At 44.7% G+C, this 24,507-nt stretch overlaps 1 protein-coding gene across 2 annotated transcripts; it reads left to right on the top strand.

Moving 5' to 3' along the window:
• Positions 1-611: 611 nt before the first annotated feature.
• On the top strand, positions 612-23,780 carry LOC120564151 (filamin-C-like). Of its 2 annotated transcripts, XM_039808898.1 has the most exons (47): positions 612-1,393; positions 3,701-3,949; positions 5,521-5,618; positions 6,721-6,871; positions 7,402-7,520; positions 7,664-7,741; positions 7,855-8,017; positions 8,221-8,421; positions 8,585-8,701; positions 9,336-9,473; positions 9,639-9,765; positions 9,855-9,991; positions 10,080-10,273; positions 10,384-10,497; positions 10,578-10,721; positions 10,949-11,072; positions 11,368-11,528; positions 11,643-11,733; positions 11,900-12,069; positions 12,147-12,264; positions 12,363-12,625; positions 12,756-13,353; positions 13,797-13,970; positions 14,792-14,954; positions 15,043-15,371; positions 15,476-15,599; positions 15,734-15,890; positions 15,971-16,160; positions 16,260-16,283; positions 16,401-16,642; positions 16,740-16,839; positions 17,021-17,161; positions 17,347-17,475; positions 17,595-17,768; positions 17,916-18,080; positions 18,215-18,418; positions 18,538-18,690; positions 18,797-18,919; positions 19,023-19,271; positions 19,422-19,691; positions 19,822-19,959; positions 20,117-20,232; positions 21,041-21,173; positions 21,298-21,474; positions 21,625-21,843; positions 22,293-22,520; positions 23,107-23,780. In XM_039808898.1, exons 1-47 carry the CDS (start codon positions 1,015-1,017, stop codon positions 23,292-23,294), a joined length of 8,244 nt encoding a protein of 2,747 aa, XP_039664832.1. In that variant the 5' UTR covers positions 612-1,014; the 3' UTR covers positions 23,295-23,780. The 2 variants fall into 2 exon arrangements, with proteins under 2 accessions (XP_039664832.1, XP_039664833.1); XM_039808899.1 differs by lacking the exon at positions 8,585-8,701 and having other exon boundaries at positions 1,015-1,393; positions 23,107-23,294.
• The last annotated feature ends 727 nt before the right edge of the window (positions 23,781-24,507 follow it).

Below are 24,507 nucleotides of genomic sequence, written 5' to 3'. Positions count from 1 at the left end.
CATTTCCTATAATAAATTGCATTACTATGGTTTTGCTTGATGGGGCAGAAACATCAATTATTGTAAAATCCAAATAAATAGATTTTCTTTCTTATCATTTTTCCATAACCTTCCCTGAGCTTGTATTGACCTTTGCTTGTTTACACAGAAATGCATTTCACTCAGGGGTGGCAGATAGTTGTGAAACACACGTAATGCAGTTCCTTCATCTTTGACCTCATCCTTTAAAATGTTTATCTCCAAGGCCTCGGTGATTTAATGTGAATTTAATATGAAAAATCAAACTTTCTGACAAGTATCCTCTGTAAAAAGATAACTTATTGAGATAGAGAGACTCACTACACTTCTCACTTTCTTTTCTTAGCTCAATTGTTCAGCCACTTGGATCCTGAGCATGACACACATTCGCAACAATCGTCCAGTCCCATCCCCCAGCCGCCCAAATAGGAGCGCCTAAAAATAAGGAGCATGCCGCTGTCTGGGGTCTGACCAATCACTCCCCATCCTCCCCGTAAACCGACCCCGACTCCCGTTACCCTTATGGATTAGCAAATAGACTATGATCACAGAGGCTGAGTGACGTGGCCCTGGGTCCTTTATATACCCAACTCTTTCCTCTCTCAGCAATCAAGTTAAACACGCTCAGAGTCAACTTGGACAGTGCTGCTCCAGCTCACCTGCCACGAAACTCAGTTTTTCAAGAAGCGACATTCTTCCCGTGGCCATATTAGAGGAACGACTTGTCAAGAGGGTGCCAATTAAAAAAACAGAGGACGACCAGCTGCCTTGCACATTGTAAATCGGATATTTTAATCCATCACTGTCCTGACATAAGTGGTTTCTTCGCAAGTATCCGAAAAATCTCTAAGCTGCTTTTCAAACTCTCCCAAGTTTGAACTTTCCTCCGCGAGAGCGCGCTTGCCATCGACCTGCTAAAGTTTTCTGCGCTACCAAGCGCACAATTCAACACATAAGTGTCACCGAGGTATAAAAGTGGACACGGAAAAAGCCACCATGATGAGCAATAACTACAGCGACGAGCAGCTGCCTCCACAGTATTACCAGGCCACCGACTTTGGGGAAGAGGAGGACGACGACGAGATGCCAGCCACGGAGAAGGACCTGGCCGAGGACGCGCCATGGAAGAAGATCCAGCAGAACACCTTCACCAGGTGGTGCAACGAGCACCTCAAGTGCGTCAACAAGGCCGTCACTGACCTGCAGAGGGATTTTACGGATGGGCTGAAGCTAATTTCACTCCTGGAAGTTTTGAGCCAGAAGAAAATGTACAGAAAGTACCACACCAGACCCAACTTCCGTCAGATGAAACTGGAAAATGTGTCTGTGGCACTAGAGTTCCTGGACAGAGAGCATATCAAATTGGTCTCAATAGGTAAGTTAAACTTTAATGACTTCTGGAAAAAATACAGTGGTAAAATGCAAACATAAAAAGTTGCCAGGGCAATTATTAGATAGTAGGAACAAGTTATAAAAAGGATGACAGTGACAGTGTGTCCATAAAGATGCTGTGCTTTGATATTTAAAAGCTGGACCATGGCAACAGCATTTCATATCTTTTGATATTTTTAAATCTGTCATACCTTTTCCAACACATACAGATTCTGTAGCTACTCTCTTGGCATGTTATCAGCCCAGGTGTCAGCCAGTAGTGAGACATGGGTTTCACATGCCTCTGGAAAGCTGCATTGAGCTGGGGTCAACAGCTTATTGGAAAGTTACTGCAGAGGTGCCACTGAGGTCATTAACTTGTGTCAGGGCCAAGGACTAAGTGGCTCCATAGAATGCTTACTCCTGCTGCAGCAATGTGGTAAACTATGGGCTGAAAATTCAATAGGCCTGTGGTAATGAGAATGACACGATTTCTACATGTGGACAGCAGTCACACACACACACCTCTACACACAAGCAGGAACACACACACACTCATCTCTGTCAGGTCAGGGGTCAGAACGACTCACTGGGGCTCTTTGCTGACCACCAATTGCTGTCCAGAGCCATCAGCAACTCCTGTGAGGTGAGGATTAACGTTGGAGGGATTTAGGGCTCAGACTGTGGTACAGATAGCTGAAGTTAAAATAAATTGTTGCGGATATGTGTCACATCCACAGAGTCACCAGAAGAGTAATTCACTCCACCAGAGTGAACAGAATGCCACCTCTTGGAAATATTTAACAACCGATATTGTAAGATTAATAGTTATTGCTTACTGTAATTATAAACCTGCAGGCAAACCCACAATTCATACAGAAGAAAAGTTATTAAAACTTTGACAGAGTATTTTTCTGTTTTGGTGACTAATGATCCTGCCACACACTTGAGTGAAATTCCCGGCATGGCTGAGGCTTTGGCCGGCGGACTGTGAAGGCCAGCATGTGTGTGTCTCAATAGCAAGCTCTTTCTCAGGAGATCACTGGAGGGCAAACGTCACTATCACAGATATGACTTCAAGGTTAGCAGAGTGTGTGTCCTGGATAGTGTGTAGGACTTAATATGTGTGTGTGTGTGTGTCTGCCACCATTGTCCCAGCTGTACAGACCTCACCAGGTCAGACTGTTTCGATGGAAAGAAGGCGTGATAATAGAATTCCTGGCATTTTACTTCCTAGCACCCTCTCCCTCCATGCTGCTTCAGTTGGTTGATGCAGCCCTCATAAGATAATGTCTCAGTCTCATTACAGTGACCCAGAGACACTAAAAAAATCACCACAGGCTTAGTCACACATGTGTCACAGTGTGTAACTAGATACCATTTGATGGATGTCTCTTTGAGCACACAGTTGCTCTTAAATCCGGACACAGCAGGATCAAAACCACGCTGTGCCACATCGTGCCACCTGCCTGGGCCAGTCAAACGGTGTCACATCAAACATTACCCTCTGATAGGAGGCACTCATCTATGAAAAGATAAATAGTCTCAATAAAACAGTCTTGTGACAAACAACTGGCATCAAAGTGCCTTAGGTATTAAAGTCTTACTGAATTAAGTGGAGTGTATCACCCAAGATTAGTCGATGAAACATTAAAGTCAAGCGCTCCTCAGAGGTTCTTTGGCTTACATGGCTGAATTTTTAAATTAAGGTGGATTTGAAATGGCTTATTTGACAAACTTTTCCTCAGAGAACTTCAGAAAATAAGTTGCGTGCTTGCCGTCAATGAATCTAATCTCCACCTATTTGATTTATCACACTCTCACGCTACAAGTTTGGGACGTAATTGAAATCCAAGTGGTGTTTATGCAGAGAGGGATCCACTTCCACATATCCTCAGCTGTCACAGTGTCTCAGAGTGCCATTGTGACTGGATGACAGATTGTCAGGGGTCCTCAGCCAGACAGCTGTCTGAGAGAAAGGGGCTCGGGGGGAGCAACGCGGAGCATTAGATTCTTGTCTCCTCAGCAGTCAATCATCATTGCTTATATTTCTGGTCAACTCTGCAGAACAGCAAGAAAAGACTATTTTGATAACGATATAGAGAATATAGACCTCTATATTAGTAAAATATCTAGAGTAGATCGCACCAATCTCCCCGGAAGGGCCCATAAACAATCAACAATGAAGATATAGCTGGAAGATGCAGTTATAATATACCAACAAAAATACTGTAAGACATGGTGCATTATGTGAACTTTTTGGAAGTTATAAATCCTCATGAACACTTTTGTCTCTACTGTCCAACTGCAGATAGCAAAGCCATTGTGGATGGGAATCTAAAGCTGATCCTGGGTCTTATCTGGACTCTCATCCTCCACTACTCTATCTCCATGCCCATGTGGGATGACGAGGATGACGAGGAGACTAAGAAGCTGACCCCCAAACAGCGCCTGTTGGGCTGGATACAGAACAAGGTTCCCCAGCTGCCCATCAACAACTTCAACCGTGACTGGCGGGATGGCAAAGCCCTGGGAGCTCTGGTCGACAACTGTGCCCCCGGTAAGAAGTGTGTGGTGGCATCAGCTGAGTCTACAGGCTGAGTGGAGTAAATGCTGAGTCAGAATACATGCTCTGCCTGTTAAAAGGCTTTTTGTATTTAGCGGTTTTCCATGGTTACTATGGAAGTTGGGGTCAGGCATGTGTCAGTCAGTGTATCGCAGTATCACCTTCTCTTCTCTTTCCTCATCTAGAAATAAGGGGGGTATATATCTGCCACACATTCTGCAGCACACACACACACACACACACACACACACACACACACACACACACACACACACACACACACACACACACACACACACACACACACACACACACACACACACACACAGATTTTAGATTCAGATGTCCGTCATTGTAATCTGTCTCTTGAGAGCAGGTAGTGTCAGTAGGTTGTAGTGTAGATGGGTTGCTGATGGCCGGGGGGCATCCCTGCCAGCTGTCCCACCATAACTGAAGCTTTCACTCTCACTGTTTAGGGCCCTGAGGCCCAAGCCCGGCTTTAGTGTTTATAGCCTTGCTGCTACACAACACCCCCAAATTTGGGCACCATTCCTCCTCTTCTGTCAAGGGGGATGCTTGGCTCCGCATCAAATGCAGAGTTATCTGTCACAGGGAGGTGCCTAAGCCACAGATCCAAAGACCACAAGGCCACAGTTTGAGTCACTGCCATTTCAGGCTACTGCATTCAACACTGAACATTAGAGAGTCCTCTCTTAGCAGTGCTTCACAGAGCAAAAGGTGGAAGAGTAGCAAGAGGAGCGTAGAGCACCGCGTTTAACTGTTTATATGAGCAGAGATGCATCTTTCAAACACTGCTGCAGCACTGACCATACAAGGTTCTGTTGTTTCATCAGCTAATACCAGACAGCAGGGTAACTGACAAAACTCACTCTGTTCTGAAACACAGAGGCTCTGCTTGTAATTCAGATACAAATGTACAAAACAAGTTAATTGGCCAGACCAAGAAGAAATCAACATTCTATCTGACAGGCATCTTCAATTTCTATTCGTGTATCCAGTATTTTCTTATACAACTATAGCATGTGTCCCCCCATATTACAGTGATGCTACATTGTAAACTACATGACTCTGAGTTTACATGCTGGAAGGCACACCCTGGTGCCTCCCAACTGACAGCTCTACTGTACAAAGTTTTTTCTGTACGGCCACTGCACACTCCTCCCTTGAGATGCATGTAAACTCAACCCTGTTAATACTGTGGGCCTGTGTCTATATTACTGTAATTGGATAATAGTATTCTATGGTGTGCCTGTATGGACCTTTTGAGTGAGTGGCCATCACCAACACTAATCCAATTTAGGCATTAGCAGCACGGAGGAGGCTAGCTTTAGTCACAGTGAAAGTACGAGAGCGTCTTTAGCTTTGGAACAGTCAAAATATATATTCTTTTGTCACACATATTCACAGGAGCAGAGCAGTGTGGGTAAGGTCATGCAATGTTGTACTTGGAGGTGTTAGGCAGATAGCAGTGACAGCCCAAGTGGCCTTATTATAGCAACAGCAGTATAACACATTGTCTAATTGTCCTGTTTGCATTCTGTTAGGTTTGTGTCCTGATTGGGCTGAGTGGGACCCAAACCAGCCTGTGCAGAATGCCAAAGAAGCCATGCAACAGGCGGACGACTGGTTGGGTGTGCCTCAGGTAAGATGCATGACAGATCAGACAGTCACAAAGTGCTTTTTAGTTTGCTTTAGCTCAGCTGGGTGTCAGATGGGTGGGGTTGATATCACAGGGCAACACAACAAGATAAACATATGGTGCCTTTTCTGATCAGCAACATAGTTTATTCTTAGTGGATAGACATTCAGCAATCCCCAATTATTTCCAGGCAATTTAAAGCAAGCACCAAGACACATTTGCATATAAAAACATGCCTCACCATATGTGTCTATGGACCTGTGAGGCAACACTGAACTGAAAAAGGCAGTACTGTGTGGAGCCCAGTGTTTTTCCAGGGAGAGCATGCTGGAGGGTCTCATGAAATATTTATTACCCATCTCACTTTTAATATTTCCATTTGCTTTATTGTCGCTCTCACTCACTAAGTGAGTCTGTAGGAGTTTTATTTAGTAGATTCGTGAATTTGTGGAGGTGTGAGATTTCTGAACACCTTCCGAGCCTACGCCTGAAACAGAGGTGTCAATATGCCTGTGCTCATCAGAATAACAATATGAACAGAGTCTCCGTATTTTCATGTGCTCTATGCAGGTTGTTTACTTGTTTGTCTAAGTCACGGGGTTAGCGGTTCTCCATGAGGCTTAGCATTGGTGAGATAGCCGGTGGGTGTATGTCATGGCTCTGCAGGCCTGGGGGCGTGAGTACAGTGTGGTGGTGTTAAGGAGATGTGGGAATGGTCTGGCTCAGGATAAATCCCACTGGCTGGCTTATTGAAGGCAACAATCCTTAACCCTGCTGTCCTGGGGTTAAATATAACCAGCGTGAAGCATGGCTTTGTGCCACGGTGTGATAGACAGGCAAACAATTGCCAGAGGGAGATATAAGTCAGAGGTGGGGGGGAATAAATAAGTATGATCTTTGTTAAATCCCATTGCACTATGCGTAATAAGTGAAAGTTGTGTAAATAGTGAATCATACCCCTCTTACAAATGATAATACTGTCAATATAAACATAAATTAGGATATGGTGTTTTATAGTCATGGTTGTTGCAGGATGTTGTTGTCTTTTCAATTCAAACGCAACACACATTATTAACCTCTACTGTGCTGGCTGTCTCTGCTGTAGGTGATTGCCCCTGAGGAGATTGTGGACCCAGATGTGGATGAGCACTCAGTGATGACCTACCTGTCTCAGTTCCCCAAGGCAAAACTGAAGCCCGGAGCTCCTCTCAGGCCCAAACAGCTTTTTCCAAACAAGGCCAAAGCCTATGGACCTGGTGGGTAGCCATGGACACCTGCACAGTTCACAACAGTTCAAATGAAGAGTATAAATATGTTGCCCGTTGCTAAGAATGTTACATTGCTCCTAGTCTCGCTTTGCTAGACCATCCTCCAGAGTGCGCTGAAGGAGGGTCTGGCTACTCCACATAGCATTCGGGGATGTGCTCTGGTTTAATGGCATTTCTTTAAACCAATCAGAATAGTCATGGGCGGCGCTAAGCTCCGCATAGAGCCACTGCAAAATAGTCGTGCAAAAGAAAACTCAGATTGGACAGATAGTCTAGCTAGCTGTCTCAATTTACCATGCAGAGATCTGAGGAGCAGTTAACCATAGTTCTCATAAATCTACCAAATTTAAAATTCCAACACAAATAAAGCGGAAGGAAATGGAAAATACATGCATCCGGCGGAATTTCCTGCGGCAACGTAGCAATCCCGGAAGTGTAACATCAAGGATATAGACTACATTGCCCCAAGCCTTGCAGAATATATCACCACATCCTGTGTCTCTGCATTTACATTGCAGGTATTGAGCCTCACGGCAACAAGGTGCTGCAACCAGCTGTGTTCACTGTGGAAACTCTGGAAGCTGGCAGTGGTGAGGTCCTGGTCTATGTGGAGGATCCTGAGGGACACAAAGAGGAGGCAAGTTATACCTGATCAACAATGGATCTTAGCATACAGCCTGCTAGCCACCTCTGATAACCCTGCTGCATTTCAAAGTTTTGCAAAGTGTAGCATCTAATCTTTAATCTAACCCTCTCATACTTTGTCGTCTTATTCTCCAGGCTAAGGTTAAACCCAACAAGGACAAAAACAGATCCTACACTGTCACCTATGTTCCCAAAGTTGAGGGTGTTCACAAGGTATGACCAATTTTCTTTCTGATGTACATTAGGTCAACACGTCACTCAGCACAACACGGACAAACCACTATATTTAAAGATGTTTTACCTTTGTCTTGCTTTTATCTCTATAGGTGAAAGTGCTGTTTGCTGGTCAGGACATTGACAAGAGCCCCTACACAGTGAATGTAGCAAAGGATATGGGTGACCCCAGCAAAGTCCATGCCAGGGGACCAGGTCTGGATCCTACAGGCAATGTGGCTAACAAACCCACCTACTTTGACATCTACACAGCTGGTTAGTATGGGAAATTCAACCACTTTACATACTGACATGTACACATGTGGACAACAGGAATGTGATCTGATGACAGGCTTGCAGCATTTCTAACATCATTTCATCTAACAAAGTCAAAGAATTACTGTGATTTTCTCAGACAGACTAAAGCTACAGCATGTACTTTGACCTGTGATGACTGATCATTTTCCTGTCACACTCAGGTGCTGGTAATGGCGACGTCAGTGTGGTAATCGTCGATCCTCAGGGCAAAAAGGACACAGTGGAGCTCATCCTGGAGAATAAGGGTGACAGTGTTTTCCGTTGCACTTATCGTCCCATGATGGAAGGGCCTCACACCATACACATACTGTTTGCAGGCCAGGAGATCCCAAGGAGCCCATTCACTGTCAACGTCGCAGAGGGTGAGCCATCTGTCTGTGTTGTAAATTATTGTCAGACTAATCATATTTCTTATCATGCTGTTAGTGTCAGGGTGATCTGTCCATCACATCTACAGTCATCTTTATTTTCCCTGGGAACAGCCACTGAGTATAGACCATAACCCTTCCTATCTGTCATTTCTAGCTCTACCCGTTGCTCCTCCCATGGGAGCTCCACTGCAGATAGTCCCTCAGTCAGTGCGCACCCCTCCTGGAGCGAAGGCTGGGAATAGGGTACCCCCCCAAAAACCTGGCCGCCCAAGTTAGTATGGTTTGCTGGGAGGAGCCTGTGCCCAATGCTCAGCAAGATCCCCCCAAGCCTTTACCTGTGCGGCGCCCTGCAAATGCCCTTCTGTGCTTTCTCTAAGATTAGGGTGCCGCGGCTTAATGGCGTGCCTGCGTGGTCGCCTGCTCCATCTTCTTGCGTCCTGCAGCTTGATGGTTTCGTTATGTGCAGAGAGAGATGAGATGCAATGTTGTACAAATAGTTTACAGATTGTCCCACTTTGCATTTCTGTCTACTTTGTTCTTCTCTGTTAAATGTCTTTGCTTGTGCTGTTGACATGTTTGTTTTTATCACATCTAAATTTGCATCAGCCAGTTTTCGATTTAAGCCTGCAGTCAACATTTCGGAGCGAAGGACTGAAATGTTGTCAAATGCTTCCTCGATGCTCTCGTCAATGTCATTTTCAAAATTCTGCACTTTGTGTTATATGTACTGCAAAAAGCATCATTCTCATTTGCAGGTTCTGTCAGTCAAGCTATAAGGAATCCCACTTGAATTGGATATTTTACTGTCTTTGCTACTAACATTGCTATCAACTGCTGGCTACTCTCAGTTGCCGTTTGCTTTGCTAAAGATTTCTCTCTTTCACACTTGTTGTTATTCCTTTCAGCAATGAACCCAAATGCCTGCAGAGCTACAGGCAGAGGCCTTCAGCCTAAAGGTGTGAGAGTAAAGGAGGTTGCAGACTTCAAGGTTTTCACCAAGGGAGCTGGCAGTGGATCGTTGAGCGTCTTAGTCAAAGGACCAAGTGAGTCAGACATCTCTTTCTTCTCTGCATCACTCCTCACACTTCGTTTTTTATTTTTTGTCTGAAGGGTAGCATTCGATAGGCGTATGCTAATCAAAATTCATAAAATGTCTCTTCGACATCGACTTGATAAAAAACCATATTGACTGTTTTATTCATCCTCAGCTGGAGCAGAGGAGCAAGTGAAAGTGCGAGATGCAGGAAACGGTGTGTATGAATGTGAATATTACCCCCTTAAGCCCGGTAAATACACAGTCAGCATTACCTGGGGAGGCCAGCCCATCCCACGCAGGTAGGGTCCTATTGCTGCCTTTAGCTCTTCGTTAACAAAGCACATTCACATTGACACCTGGTAATATTGTGTAATATTGTGTGCTGCAGCCCCTTCGAAGTGGAGGTGGGTGAGGAGGCAGGTTTTCAGAAGGTTAGGGCCTGGGGTCCTGGTCTGAAGACTGGCATGGTTGGAAAATCTGCTGACTTTGTGGTAGAGGCCATCGGCACTGAAGTTGGAACTCTTGGTGAGTCTTGAGTAATATGAGCTCTTGTAGAAGAAAAGTGGATGTTTAAAAAATCTAGTCTAAATGTTTTAATTCTTTGGATGTTTAGGCTTCTCCATCGAAGGCCCATCACAGGCTAAAATTGAGTGTGATGATAAGGGCGATGGCTCCTGTGATGTACGCTATTGGCCCACTGAGGCCGGTGACTATGCTGTCCACGTCATTTGTGATGACGAGGACATCAAGGACAGCCCCTTCATGGCCCACATCCTTCCTGCAGCCAATGATGTCTTCCCTGAGAAGGTAATTCCCACTCACTGAATTATACACAATACCTATAAGTATGAAGCAGGTTGCCATTGTGACCTGATCATATTCTAAAAAAAATACATTAAAACAACAAAATGTTGCAGGTGAAAGCATATGGTCCAGGCCTGCAGCCAACTGGAGTCATTGTGAACAAACCAACTGAATTCACCATTGATGCCCGCATGGCTGGGAAGGGTCACCTCAAGATCTACGCACAGGTACGGAGAGCAACCTTCATTGTATTATTTATATTGCATGTACAGACCAGAGCTGACATGCAGCCTTTGTATCCATTAAGGACGCTGAAGGCTGCACCATTAACATCAAGATCACTGACAAGGGAGACGGCACATTTCTGTGTGTGTACACCCCTGTCAAGTCCATTAAACACACCATCATCATCACCTGGGGGGACGTCAACGTTCCCAACAGCCCCTTCAGGGTAAGACACATGACGCACACACACACACACACACACACACACACACACACACACACACACACACACACACACACACACACACACACACACACACACACACACACGCACATACCTAAAATTCAGTCAATTTAATATAATGATACTCAAATCAAATATGCACAAAGAGGACTGCAGCAGTTGTACTTGAACCAACTGCTTTTTCCTCAAGTACACTTTGAATTCATTAGGTGCTGGTTGGAGAGGGTTGTCATCCAGACAGAGTCAAGGTCTATGGGCCTGGAGTGGAGAAGACGGGGCTCAAAGCTAATGAGCCAACATACTTCACAGTGGACTGTGGGGAGGCTGGTCAAGGTGAGCATGTACAAGGAAGATGGTGTGGGTGTTAACAAAAAACACTTCTGAGTTTAGTTGACTCTTAATGAATTTAGTGCTACGTCATGTGGATGTTGAAAAATATAAAGCCCACAGAATGAACAGAATAAGTAAAGATTTGCATCTTAGCTGACAAAGTTGAGGTAAGTTATTTGAAATGTATGAAATGTAGTTAAAATAAAGCTCTAGGCAGTGGAGCGACTGCTTCTATTTATTCAGATCATCTATTTTTGAATGGCCTTCTTGAACTGTGCTCATTGCTATGCACCATTAGGAGACATCAGCATTGGAATTAAGTGTGCCCCAGGGGTGGTTGGCCCTGCCGAGGCAGACATCGAATTTGACATCATCAAGAATGACAATGACACCTTCACTGTCAAGTACACTCCCCCCGGTGCAGGCCGATATACCATCATGGTACTGTTTGCTGACCAGGTAAGATACAGTTTCCAGTGCAAGAGAAACTGGTCAGTAATGTAGAATATTTTTTTTTATATTTATTTAGTCTTAAGTCATTTCTTATGATTATTTTATGATTGACTTTGTCAGGAGATTCCCATCAGTCCATTCAAAGTCAAAGTGGATCCTTCCCATGATGCCGGTAAGGTGAGAGCAGAGGGCCCCGGACTTAACAAGACAGGTGAGATCCACTGACACCAAGAACCAGAATTAGTATAAATACCAAGCACACCAAATGTATAGGTATTTGCATTTGTAGAAAACTCTCACTACAATACTTTGATGTTATAGAAATTATTTGATTTGACTAGGATTGGTAGCACTGACAAAACACGTGTGTGTTTCAGGAGTGGAGGTGGGCACTCCAACTCACTTCACCATCTACACAAAGGGAGCTGGCAAGGCCAAGCCTGAGGTGCATTTTGCAGCATCAGGTCCAGGAGAGGCGGTTCGTGACTTTGAGATCATCGATAACCACGATTACTCCTACACTGTCAAGTACACAGCTCTTCAACAGGTACAGTAGGCCTTTTTGATGAACAGGATGGAGAGATTATTCACAATAACGCCTCAAATCATCTTGTGTCTTTTCAGGGTAACATGGTGATTTCAGTCAGTCATGGAGGAGATCCCATTCCCAAGAGTCCCTTTCACATTACCGTGGCACCAGCTCTGGATATTGGAAAGGTGAAAGTGGAAGGATTAGACACCAGTAAGTTACAAACACTACATACTATGCTCTTGCATTTACACCATGTAAAAGTAGTGAATTGCAAGGTTTTAAGTGTTTCATGTCAATCTTTCCTGCAGAAGTTGAGGTTGGAAAGGATCAGGAGTTCACAGTTAACACAAAGGGCGCTGGTGGGCAGGGCAATGTGGGTGTGAAGATGACCTCACCCTCTGGCCGACCAATCCCATGCAAGTTGGAATCAGACAAAGCCAAAGGCACTCACGGTGTGAAGTATATTCCCCCAGAGGAGGGGCAGTACAAGGTTGATGTCAGCTATGATGGCAACCCGGTGATGGGAAGCCCCTTTGGGGTTGAGGCAGTGATGCCTGCTGATCCTTCAAAGGTAAAAGTTCATGCAAGCTGCATGTAGTTCTACACTGTGTTCATACTTGAGGCTCATGAAACATAACATACAAATATTGGATGTTTTGTATAGCACATCTCAGAAAACTGACCTGACTGTTGTATCACAGGTGCGAGCCTTTGGCCCAGGCCTGAAGGGAGGCATTGTGGGTAAACCAGCTCCATTTACTATTGACACAAAGGGAGCTGGTGCAGGTGGGCTGGGCCTGACCGTGGAGGGTCCCTGCGAGGCGAAGATTGAGTGCCAAGACAATGGTGACGGCACATGCTCAGTGTTCTACCTTCCCACTGAGCCTGGGGAGTATGCCATCAATATCTTGTTTGCCGAACAGCACATCCCCGGCTCTCCCTTCAAAGCTGCAGTGCGCTCAGCCTTGGACCCCAGCAAGGTGATGGCCAGTGGGCCGGGCCTGGAGAAGGCCAAGGCAGGCGAACCGGCGACCTTCACTGTGGACTGCACCCGGGCAGGCGACGCTGAGCTCACCATTGAAATTGTGTCAGAGACCGGGACTAAAGCTGAAGTGCACATCCAGAAAACAGCAGAGGGGACCTTCTCTGTGACATACATCCCACCCTTCCATGGCACACACACCATCACAATCAAGTATGGCGGCCAGATGATTCCCCAGTTTCCCAAAGTCCTGCAGGTCGAGCCCTCTGTGGACACCAGCGGGGTGCATGTCTATGGGCCAGGAGTGGAGCCCAGAGGTAACAATACCAAGAACCTAAGCTTAAAATTTAATAAGTTTCACTTCATGTTAGGTTTTAAAAAAACTTGGCATAAAGAATTAGTCGATTACATGATAAGTTAATTGTTAGAAAGGCAATTAAAGTCATTTATCAAGCAAAATGGCCAACATTTGCAGGTTGTTTTCATATGTCATAATTCCAATTTTGCTTTTGGACTGTGGTTCTGAAAACACAAGCTATTAGGAAATGTCACCTTGGGCTCTATTTAATTGTTAGTTGCAGCCTGAGTATGTACTTTTTTTTTACTTGTTAAGAAATATCATTACTTATAACGGCCTCTACTGTTAAATATATATAAATAAGTATAAATATCGAAATATATATCATATTTATAATGTCAAGTCTTAAAATGACTGCGTCCACTTGGCAGCAAATCACCTAAAGGGCTTTTCTGTTTCTAGGGGTCCTCAGAGAAGTAACAACCCACTTCATCGTTGATGCTCGTGCCCTCAACAAGGTTGGAGGAAATCATGTGAAGGTTCACATTATCAGCCCCTCCGGCACCAACACAGACACCTACGTCACTGACAAGGGAGACGGCACCTACAGAGTGGAGTACACAGCATTCGAGGATGGTAGGAGAACAATATTACTTCATTTCATTTAAGTGTGTTAATTCATGTAATTCAAGGATCATAAGGTGGAGAGGCACTGAACAACAATAATGGAAGTAAGAGCTATGTCAAATCTGTAACATTAAGAAACCTAACCTGCTGCAGATAGATAGAGGATTTTACATAAGCAGTCTGTCTAAAAAGAGAGCATACAGACAGACGGAGAAATCACTAACAGGTGCTTGTGTTGGGCGCCATTTGGGAATGAAGCAGGAGAGTGGGAACAGAAAGAACAAGAAAGATAGGGGTATAAATACAGAATGATGCAGTGGAGCAATGATGTGAGGGGCAGAGAGCAGGAAGGCTCTGTTTTATAAATAGTGTGCTCTGGAACAGAAGCTCTTAACCAGGCAGGTATGTGTGCTGAAGGCTGCCTGCACACATCTATACAGCAGTGGAATGACAGGGGATATTAATAGAGACCTATAACACAAAGCAAAGAGATCACATAGCACTCCTCCACCACCAGACATGCTCTAATATCATAGCATTGCTGCTGGGAATCTGGCATATAGGCCTACTGAGAGGGCTCTGTCAGAAAAATTGTTGTAACAGAATAATGAATAGGGAACAGCTGTAATGAATTGTACGTTCACCAGAACGTCTGCACCCTAGATGGAGCCTTTTATAAATAAACAGATGTTTATCTCCCTAAAAGGGACTTAGTTTGGCTCATAATTTAAAGCAAGCGGCAATAACAGAACATATTTGCTTGCTTTGAGAACATTCAGCCAGAGAGGTATGACATCAGACATTGAACTGATGAGTCTCTTTGTGCGCAGGAATGCATCTGATTGAGGTGCAGTATGACGATGCGCCGGTTCCCAAGAGTCCCTTTAGAGTATCTGTGGTGGAGGGATGTGATCCGACCCGGGTCCGTGCCTATGGACCAGGTCTGGAGGGAGGGATTACCAACAAGCCCAACTGCTTCACTGTGGAGACCAGGTACTGTTGGATGACATTTAAAGGCAACATTTGTGGGAATTTAACTCAAACATGTGCAATTAAATTAAAGCGTTGGCTTCTCTCTCAGGGGTGCTGGTACAGGAGGCCTGGGCCTAACCATCGAGGGAGCCTCAGAGGCAAAAATATCCTGCAAGGACAATAAAGATGGCAGCTGCAGTGTGGAGTACATCCCTTTCACTACTGGAGACTATGACGTCAACATCAACTATGGAGGTCACCCAATCCCTGGTAGTCCGTTCCGTGTACCAGTGAAGGACCCTGTGGACCCTAGCAAGGTGAAGTGCTCAGGTCCAGGTCTGGGCACTGGAGTGAGAGCCCATGTTCCTCAGACTTTCACAGCAGACTGTACCCAAGCTGGACAGGCCCCACTGGATGTAAAACTCTATGGCCCAACAGGTAAGGACATGCTGTTAGACTATGAAAACCTCTTGCCTACTCTAAGCTGATAAATGACGGAAAGTTGGCGGTATACGATTATTTCTATAATGTCTTATTTCCAGGTACCGTAGAGCCAGTTGGTGTGAAGAACAATGGCGATGGCACCCACACAGTTCACTACACCCCAGCCCAGGATGGCCCTTACACTGTAGCTGTCAAATATGCAGATCAGGAAGTCCCACACAGGTGCAGTACGAGTTTAGTAAAAACGCCAAGCCAGGCAGTATGTGCAGATATGTCTTAATTAAAGTTCAGCTCTGTCTGTCTGGATTTAAAAAGAAAAGTGTAGTTCAGCAAGATGTCTACTACTTCTTCCACAGTCCATTCAAGGTAATGTCTCAGCCTGGGCATGACGCCAGTAAGGTACGCGCCAGTGGCCCTGGTCTAGACACAAAAGGTGTGTCTGCAAGCCTGCCAGTTGAGTTCACCATTGATGCTCGTGATGCTGGGGAGGGACTGCTCACTGTGCAGATTCTGGTGGGTTCAGCTACCTTTCACACAATACGTTTTTAACCATAAGTCACCATTTAAAATAACTTAATATTGTCAATTGACAGGACCCAGAGGGCAAGCCAAAGAATGCAACCATCCAGGACAACAGGGACGGCACCTACACTGTCTCCTATGTACCTGACTCTACAGGCCCTTACACTATCACCATTAAATATGGAGGAGATGAGATTCCTTACTCCCCATACCGCATCCAGTCCCTGCCCACAGGAGACGCCAGCAAATGTCTCCTCACCGGTAAGAAAACCACTGTGTATACATAATAAATAAAAGTAATATGTTATAGTTGCAGCATTTATATATTTATATTCAAAATCTGAAATTTTTTCTTTCCAGTTTCTATTGGAGGACATGGCGTGTGTGAGTAACAGAGGCTTTGTTTTTATTTCTGTGACACATTGCGAGAAAATCCTAGAATCCATGTGTTTATGTAGCACTTCTTTCCGTTTATCCTTATTCCCTCTCTGTCCTTAACAGCAAGTCTTCAGAAGCTGCAGACCTCCGAGGATACAGTTATCACAGTGGATGCCAAAGCTGCTGGGAAAGGCAAGGTGACCTGTAAGGTGCAGACCCCACAAGGGATGGAGCTGGACATGGATGTGGTGGAAAATCGGGATGGGACCTTTGACATTTACTACACAGCCCCTGAACCTGGAAAATATGTTATTACCATCCGCTTTGGGGGACAGAACATTCCTAAGAGCCCCTTCCATGTGGTGGTGAGTAAATGAGTATTTAACCAGCTGCTGAAGTGCTGTTCTGTTCTGACATTTAGGTGTATGAAACCAACAGTTTCTCTTCTTTCTGTATTGACAGGCCACAAATGAGCCAGTTGTTCCCCGCGATACTGTGGATCCTCTCTTCCGTCCTGTTAACTTCCTTGTCCCCTTCACGCCACAGCAAGGAGAAATCACAGGTGTGACAAACACCACTCAAACAGAAAGAAAATTCTGCACGCGCACACACACACACACACACACACACACACACACACACACACACACACACACACACACACACACACACACACACACACACACACACACACACTTCCTTTTTAGGTCACTGACATTTCAACACACCGCTGTCATTTCTAGGTGAGGTGCGGATGCCTTCAGGCAAGACTGCCCGCCCGCATATCACTGACAATAAGGATGGCACCATCACAATAAAGTACCAGCCCACAGAGAGAGGTCTGCATGAGATGGACATCAAATATGACTGCAACCACATTCCAGGTCAGAAACACACTTAGAACGCATTAGAAGGATGGGAAGCGGTTGTCAACTTAAAAAATAACTTTGATTTATTCAAGGATTTTTTGCTCTCTTGTTTTTGTTAGTTTAAGTTAAATGCAATAGATACTATTCACAGTTCCTAGTCTCATTACTGTTTGCCAATGATTATATCCATTATACTGTAGGTAGCCCTCTGCAGTTCTTTGTGGATGCTGTAAACAGTGGAGTGGTGACTGCTTATGGTCCAGGTCTGAGTTACGGCATGGTCAACAAGGCTGCCACTTTCACTGTGGTCACCAAGAATGCAGGAGAAGGTACTATACATTAGTTCCCCACCTTACTTCCCCAGTAATATTTGCTATTAATAGTAATACAATTAACCCTTACTACACCGCAGAAAAGTAAGAATCTTTTTTTTTCTTCTCCCTCTCAGGTGGTCTGTCATTGGCAGTGGAGGGACCCTCTAAGGCTGAGATCACCTGTAAGGACAACAAAGACGGTACCTGCACTGTGTCCTACCTGCCCACAGCTCCTGGAGACTACAACATCATTGTCAAGTTTGACAACAAGCACATTCCTGGCAGTCCCTTTACTGCTAAGATCACTGGTGAGGAAATCAATCATTTCTCCCATTTAACCCATTTTTTGGACTATATATTTATAGTGGATGTGTTCATTAAAACAGGTTTTCGATTAAGGTTTAGGTTAGGTTTTAGGGGTTGACAAACATCTAAACCACCTTTTTTATGTCAAGGGGATGACGCCATAACCAGGACATCACAGCTGAATGTCGGAACAGCGGCTGACGTGTCCCTGAAGATCACAGAGACTGATCTGAGCTCTCTGACTGCCAGTATCAGAGCACCATCAGGCAACGAGGAGCCCTGCCTGCTCAAGAGACTGCCCAACAGACACCTCGGTGAGATAGTCACTTGCCAGATACCCAAAATAAAATGAAGCGTATAACATGGATAAGACAAATGCATTTGGATTTCTTTTTTCTGGTTCTTTGTCTTGATTTTTTTCCCTCTCTACCTTTTTTTATGTTCACAGGTATTTCTTTCACCCCTAAGGAGGTCGGTGAGCATGAAGTGAGCGTGAGGAAAAATGCCGCACACGTGGCCAACAGCCCTTTTAAAATCATGGTTGGCCAGTCAGAGATTGGCGAGGCCAGCCGAGTGAAGGCTTTCGGTAAAGGCCTGGTGGAGGCACACACCTTAGAAATGGCTGAATTCTTTGTGGATACAAGGAACGCAGGTAAGATTTAGAGACGGTGTGTTTCACCTTTATAGCAAACACCAAGGGCCAACACAAGGGCAACACATTTTTCAACACACACTTTTTCCACTTATCTTCTACTTTTCATCTTCCTTTAGGTTATGGAGGTCTAGCATTGTCAATCGAGGGTCCGAGCAAAGTGGATATCAACTGTGAAGATGTGGAAGACGGGACGTGCAGAGTCACCTACTGTCCAACAGAACCTGGAAGTTACACTGTTAACATCAAGTTTGCTGAAAAACACATCCCAGGTTAGAATATTTTACTTGGAAAGTTAACAAAAACATTTGACATCTTAAAATAAAATAAATCTATTTTTCTACTTTTGTTCACTGTATATGTCTTTGTGCCTTCCAGGAAGTCCTTTCACAGTTAAGGTGACCGGAGAAGGAAGGATGAAGGAGAGTATTACTAGAAAGAGACAGGCGTCTTCTATTGCCTCAGTGGGCAGCACATGTGGCCTTAACCTCAAGATCCCAGGTGAGTACAGGAGCCAGTTCGAAGTGGTTAGAGGGCAGCGGTCAACCAATCTTAAAATAAATGCACTTACATTCGTATTCTCACTTCTTTCTTCTCGCTGTAGGAAACTGGTTCCAGATGGTCTCAGCTCAGGAGAGGCTGACCAGGACATTCACCCGCAGCAGCCACACCTACACCCGCACTGAGCGCACTGAGATCAGCAAAACCCGTGGTGGAGAGACCAAGAGGGAGGTACGAGTGGAGGAGAGCACCCAGTTGGGTGGAGGAGGAAGCCCGTTTAGAGATGTTTTTGGAGACTTTCTGGGAAGAGAGAGCCTCAGCAGCTTTGCTGGCATCACTGCCAGACCTGAGGGTGAGAATCCAAATTGAAACTCAATTTTTTAAATGAGAAAACATGTATGCTTTGGCAATAAAGGATATATGTTGGAGTATTTTTTTAACTAAGAATATGTGTCCTGTGCAAATGTCTAAACACGTCTTCGTGCCGCTCTGCCATATCCAGTAGAGAGTGGCTCTCAGGCCATGACGGCTCAGGTGACCAGCCCCAGTGGGAAAACAGTGGATGCTGACATAGTGGATGGAGGGAGCAGCACCTACAGCGTGCGCTTTATCCCCAGTGAAATGGGACCCCACACGGTCAACGTCAAGTATAGAGGCCAACACGTCCCTGGTAGCCCCTTCCAGTTCACTGTGGGGCCCATGGGGGAGGGAGGAGCACACAAGGTCCGTGCAGGAGGACCAGGCCTGGAAAGAGGCGTGGCTGGAGCACCTTGTAAGTTAACTCTGTGGACGTGCTCTCAGTGGGAAGAACTGTTTTTATTTTTTATTATCATTTTTTTTTATTCAAGACATGATTCCAAAATGTTGATACTTAAGTTGAAACTTGGTTTTATCCTCTTTAGCTGAATTTAGTATCTGGACCAGAGAGGCAGGTGCTGGCGGTCTGTCCATCGCTGTAGAGGGCCCCAGCAAGGCTGAAATCTCCTTTGAGGACAGAAAGGATGGTTCCTGCGGTGTCTCCTACATAGTGAAAGAACCAGGTAAAACTTTTTTTTGCCCACAGGTGTAGATTTTTCCTAATTTGAATGTTTTCTCATAGTGTTTTTTATCTCTAAACTGCTAAACTTTTCAGTAATTCCTTCATACTTCCTTCAGTTAATTTGGTGGTAAAAGAATATAACCTGTCTGCTTCCCCAGGTGACTACGAGGTGTCAATCAAGTTCAACAACGAGCAAATCCCTGACAGCCCGTTCATCGTTCCGATTGCTACACTGTCAGACGAGGCCCGCAGGCTCACTCTCACAAGCCTTCAGGTAAGATTACACACACACATACACACACACAGAGTTGACAAAAGCAGCCACATTAATTTGTTGCATTAAACACTCACAGACACAACACATGCACAGTGACAAAATATCCAGGCTGAATAACAGATTGCATGTAACATAATGATTGAGTGGCTGTAGATATTTTTGTCTAATATCACTTTGCCCTTGAAGTGTAATTGAATGCCAGTGTTGGAGCCGTATCAAATGCAAATATAATTCTGTGGTGCCGGCCAGTGATGAAGGGCTGGATTAACTGTCCCTTGCTAATGTGGGGCAACACAAGCTGTGCTATATGTGGGCAGTCAGTGAGTCTATGTGGTTTCTGTCTGAGCAAGAAAACAGTGAGCAGAAGATAAAGACTACTTTAAAGATACCTGTGAAAGCTTACAATATTGCTCTCCTCACTTCACAGATGTTTGTTTTATTTGCTTTCACAGTTTCCATAACAATTGCCAACAATTCTAAAAACGTATATTTTTAGTTGACTGAAATGCCACTTCAGAGTGCTTTCCTACCACTAGAAGCCATGTGAAGTGCGATATCAGACCAACATTTAGAATGTCACACTACCTCTTATGTCTGCTAGGACCGCTCGTCCGCCTGTAGGGCAAAAACACTAAACGCCGGCCTCGCTGTAAACTCTGACCTTTTCTGCCTCTCACACTCAAATGCTCAATCTATTCTCGTTCAGGCGTGATGAGTCACACACTTTGTGTCCCTCGATGTGCAGGCACACACACATGCAAGCAAATAAATATATTCTGATCATATTCTTCCCTGTCTTTTGTAGGAGAAGGACTTGAAGGTAAACCAAGAGGCATCCTTCATGTTGCAGCGCAATGGGGCTCGAGGTGTGGTTGACGCCAAAATCCACACCCCCGCCGGCTCTTCTGAGGAATGCTATGTCACTGAGCTTGACAGTGGTACGCATCAACCTCACTTTATAGTACAAAGTAGACTTCAGGAGATGGAGAATTCAGCTTGTTTTATTATCTGTAAGCATCATTTAGAAGTAATATATCCACTTATTTTGTGTATCATGTTCAGACAAGAGTACAATCCGCTTCATTCCACGGGAGAATGGAGTTCACTCCATAGATGTCAAGTTCAACGGATGCCACATTCCCGGAAGTCCCTTTAACGTGCGAGTGGGAGACCCAGGGCTGGTTGGAGACCCAGGCATGGTGACAGCGCATGGTCCTGGACTGCAGGGAGGAACCACAGGTAGATATAACCACCACTACTTCAAATATCTACCACATTTGCTTTGTTTCAGCATAGTTTTCTTGTGATTTAAATTTTTTTTTATTTAATATCATGTGCACTGTTTGAGCAGTCTCTTCATCTTTCTCTGCATTGCCCTCTTTCTTCCAGGTGCACCCTCAGAGTTTGTGGTCAACACCTGTAACGCAGGCTCTGCCACACTATCGGTCAACATCGATGGGCCATCCAAGGTCAAGATGGACTGTCGGGAGTGTCCTGAAGGCTACAAGATCACCTACACCCCCATGGCACCCGGCAACTATCTCATCACCATTAAATACGGAGGGCCACAGCACATAGTGGGCAGCCCTTTCAAAGCTAAAATCACAGGTCTGCTTGACAGTCACTCTCCCATCTGATCTGTGGATCTCACATAACAAGTGTCTCGATTATGAAACAAATGTTCCTTTAAAAAAAAAAAAGTGTGGAAGTCAGGAAAATGTGATGTCATCTGTTCATACTGCTTAGTGTACATTTTACATAAAGGCTGTCTTTCTCTGGCACTACACAGATATTGTCACTACTTGGTGCATACAAATTCCTTTATTTATTCATTAATGTGACTAATACTTTCAAGACTGAGAAGAACTTCGTACTGAACTGTTCCTACTTGAGCTCAGGCATTAGTCCAGCATTAGTCTGTGGAGGGAAATTCTCCCCACGAGCAGCAGCATCTTTGTTTCTATCATATCTTTGTCAATACTGAGTGTATAATGTAATGTCTGGACTGTCATGATGACATCAGATAACCCCTCTCTCTCTCTCTCTCTCTCCTACAGGAGCTCGGCTGTCAGGGGGACACAGCCTCCACGAGACCTCCTCAGTCTTGGTCGAAACAGTTACCAAAACCTCCAAAGTGGGCGGTGCCTACAGTTCCAGCTCCTCCTCTTCCACCACCTCAACAAAACTGACATCTGATGCCAGCATGGTGGTTTGTCGTGGAACAGGGCTGTCCAAGGCTGTGGTCGGACAGAAAAACAATTTTACAGTTGACTGCAGCAAAGCAGGTGAGATGATCACCCATATAAAGACAAAAGTAAAATGCAGTAAAAACACAGTTAGCTTTGGTCTCCATCGACTACTAAGGGAAATATCTGGCTCTTTAGCATCTCCGTACTCCACTATGTTCAGGAACTAGTTGCCTGTCTGGTGTTTGGTGCTGGGCAGGTAGCATACATTTCAGACACATTATTTCAGACTGTAAACAGCTGCCTGCTGATGCTGCAACTGATGTTAATGAGTGAGAGTAAACAAAACATTAAAGTTGCGGGCCTTTAAACCAAAACAAAGAGCTAAAGGAGACACTAGAATGTGGATGTGAGCTGCAGAATCGGGTGATAATTCTCTATGGGTTTGTCACTAGAATTGACCCCTCTTACATTATACATAATCATTTCATCCATTGGTTGCATCAACATTTTGATTAGTGCAGCTTTAAGACAACACACACACACACACACACACACACACACACACACACACACACACACACACACACACACACACACACACACACACACACACACACACACACACACCTGTGCAACTTTTGTACACCACGTTCATTAAATCCTCCTCTTACTTCTTGTCCAGGTTCCAACATGCTGATGGTTGGCGTGCATGGACCCCATACTCCTTGCGAGGAGGTGTATGTCAAGCACATGGGCAACAAGCTCTATAATGTCACCTACACCGTCAAGGACAAGGGCAGCTACACCGTCATCGTCAAATGGGGTGACGACAACATCCCCGGGAGCCCTTACAAAGTGGTTGTACCCTAAAAACAAACTGCACCGGTGCCCTGTCTCTTCCCCTCCACCGACCCACCACCTTTTTCTCGTCATGTGCACGCTTTAATCAAAATCCCTGGTACTTCTTTTCCTGCGCTGCTCTTCGCTCTTCAGCGGATTACAATATACTCAACATGCACTAAATCCTGCAAGGACATTTGCTTACAGTTTTTCTTGAATAAATCTATTGTGCCAAAGTTTTGAATTAACTCCAGAAATTATATGCATTCACATTCAGAGTGATGTAAAGACAAACAGCGTGGTTTAAGAGTCTTTGAATGATGTTTTGCTCGGTCCATAACATTTCCTCTCTCTGTTCTGTTGTGTTGTAAACACAGAGACGTTGGGAGTTATTAAGTGTGATGCAGTATGGTTTTGTATGGTTTAAGAATGAGATAATGACTTTTGTTTTTGTTATATTAAACTATTTTGGTAAGCCTTTGCAGACCTAATAAAAATTGAATTGCTAACTTTCCAGACAAGAATTTATTTATTTTCTCACAGTGGTGGCAGACCATTCGCCAGTTCAGCAGAAGGCATTTCTTAGTTTTTAGATTTTCATAGTTTCATCGTGTAGCTATTTTCTGACCACTGCTGGTTCCTCCGTCTGAGCAGCTGTCAGGATATTTTCTCTTGATCAGAGTATCTTGACTGAGTGGCCAGTATCTAATAGATAGATTGCAAAGCTTTTAATTTTTTTTTTTTTTGTCATCTGGGAAACTCATAATAGTGAATCTCCTATAGCCCTTTATTTACCTTTGACATCAATTAAACATTACGAATTAGTATTGCACTGATGAAGCAATCCCGGATATTCTTCCTCTCCTCTCATTTACATCCAGTCTGGTTCAGATGCAATCACAAGATGGCAGCATAGTCAAGCTCTCCTTTACATCTCAACCAAATACACCAGTACAAAATCTCCATTGTTCCCAGTGAAGATTAACTACTCCATCCATAACACAAGGGAGCCTGCGGAGCATAGAAACCAGAGGCATCAACTTCCATTGTGCGTGTAATTAATCCTGTTGGATCAGAGATGGAACACAAGTGGTTTCTGTTGTGGCATCCTCGTGGGGTGGGGTGGGGGGACCCTGCTGAGGCACAAATCAACCAGAAAGAACGGAGTTTCAGCCTTTTGCTTGTGTGTGTCCCTGTACATATGTGTGTGTCACCACTTGTGTCTCCTCCATGGCCTGTGCAT

Source organism: Perca fluviatilis, chromosome 8 (assembly GCF_010015445.1).
Source record: "Perca fluviatilis chromosome 8, GENO_Pfluv_1.0, whole genome shotgun sequence".
NCBI lineage: Eukaryota > Metazoa > Chordata > Actinopteri > Perciformes > Percidae > Perca > Perca fluviatilis.
Note: the sequence above shows the minus strand (reverse complement) of the source record. Positions and strands in the feature narration are given on the sequence as shown.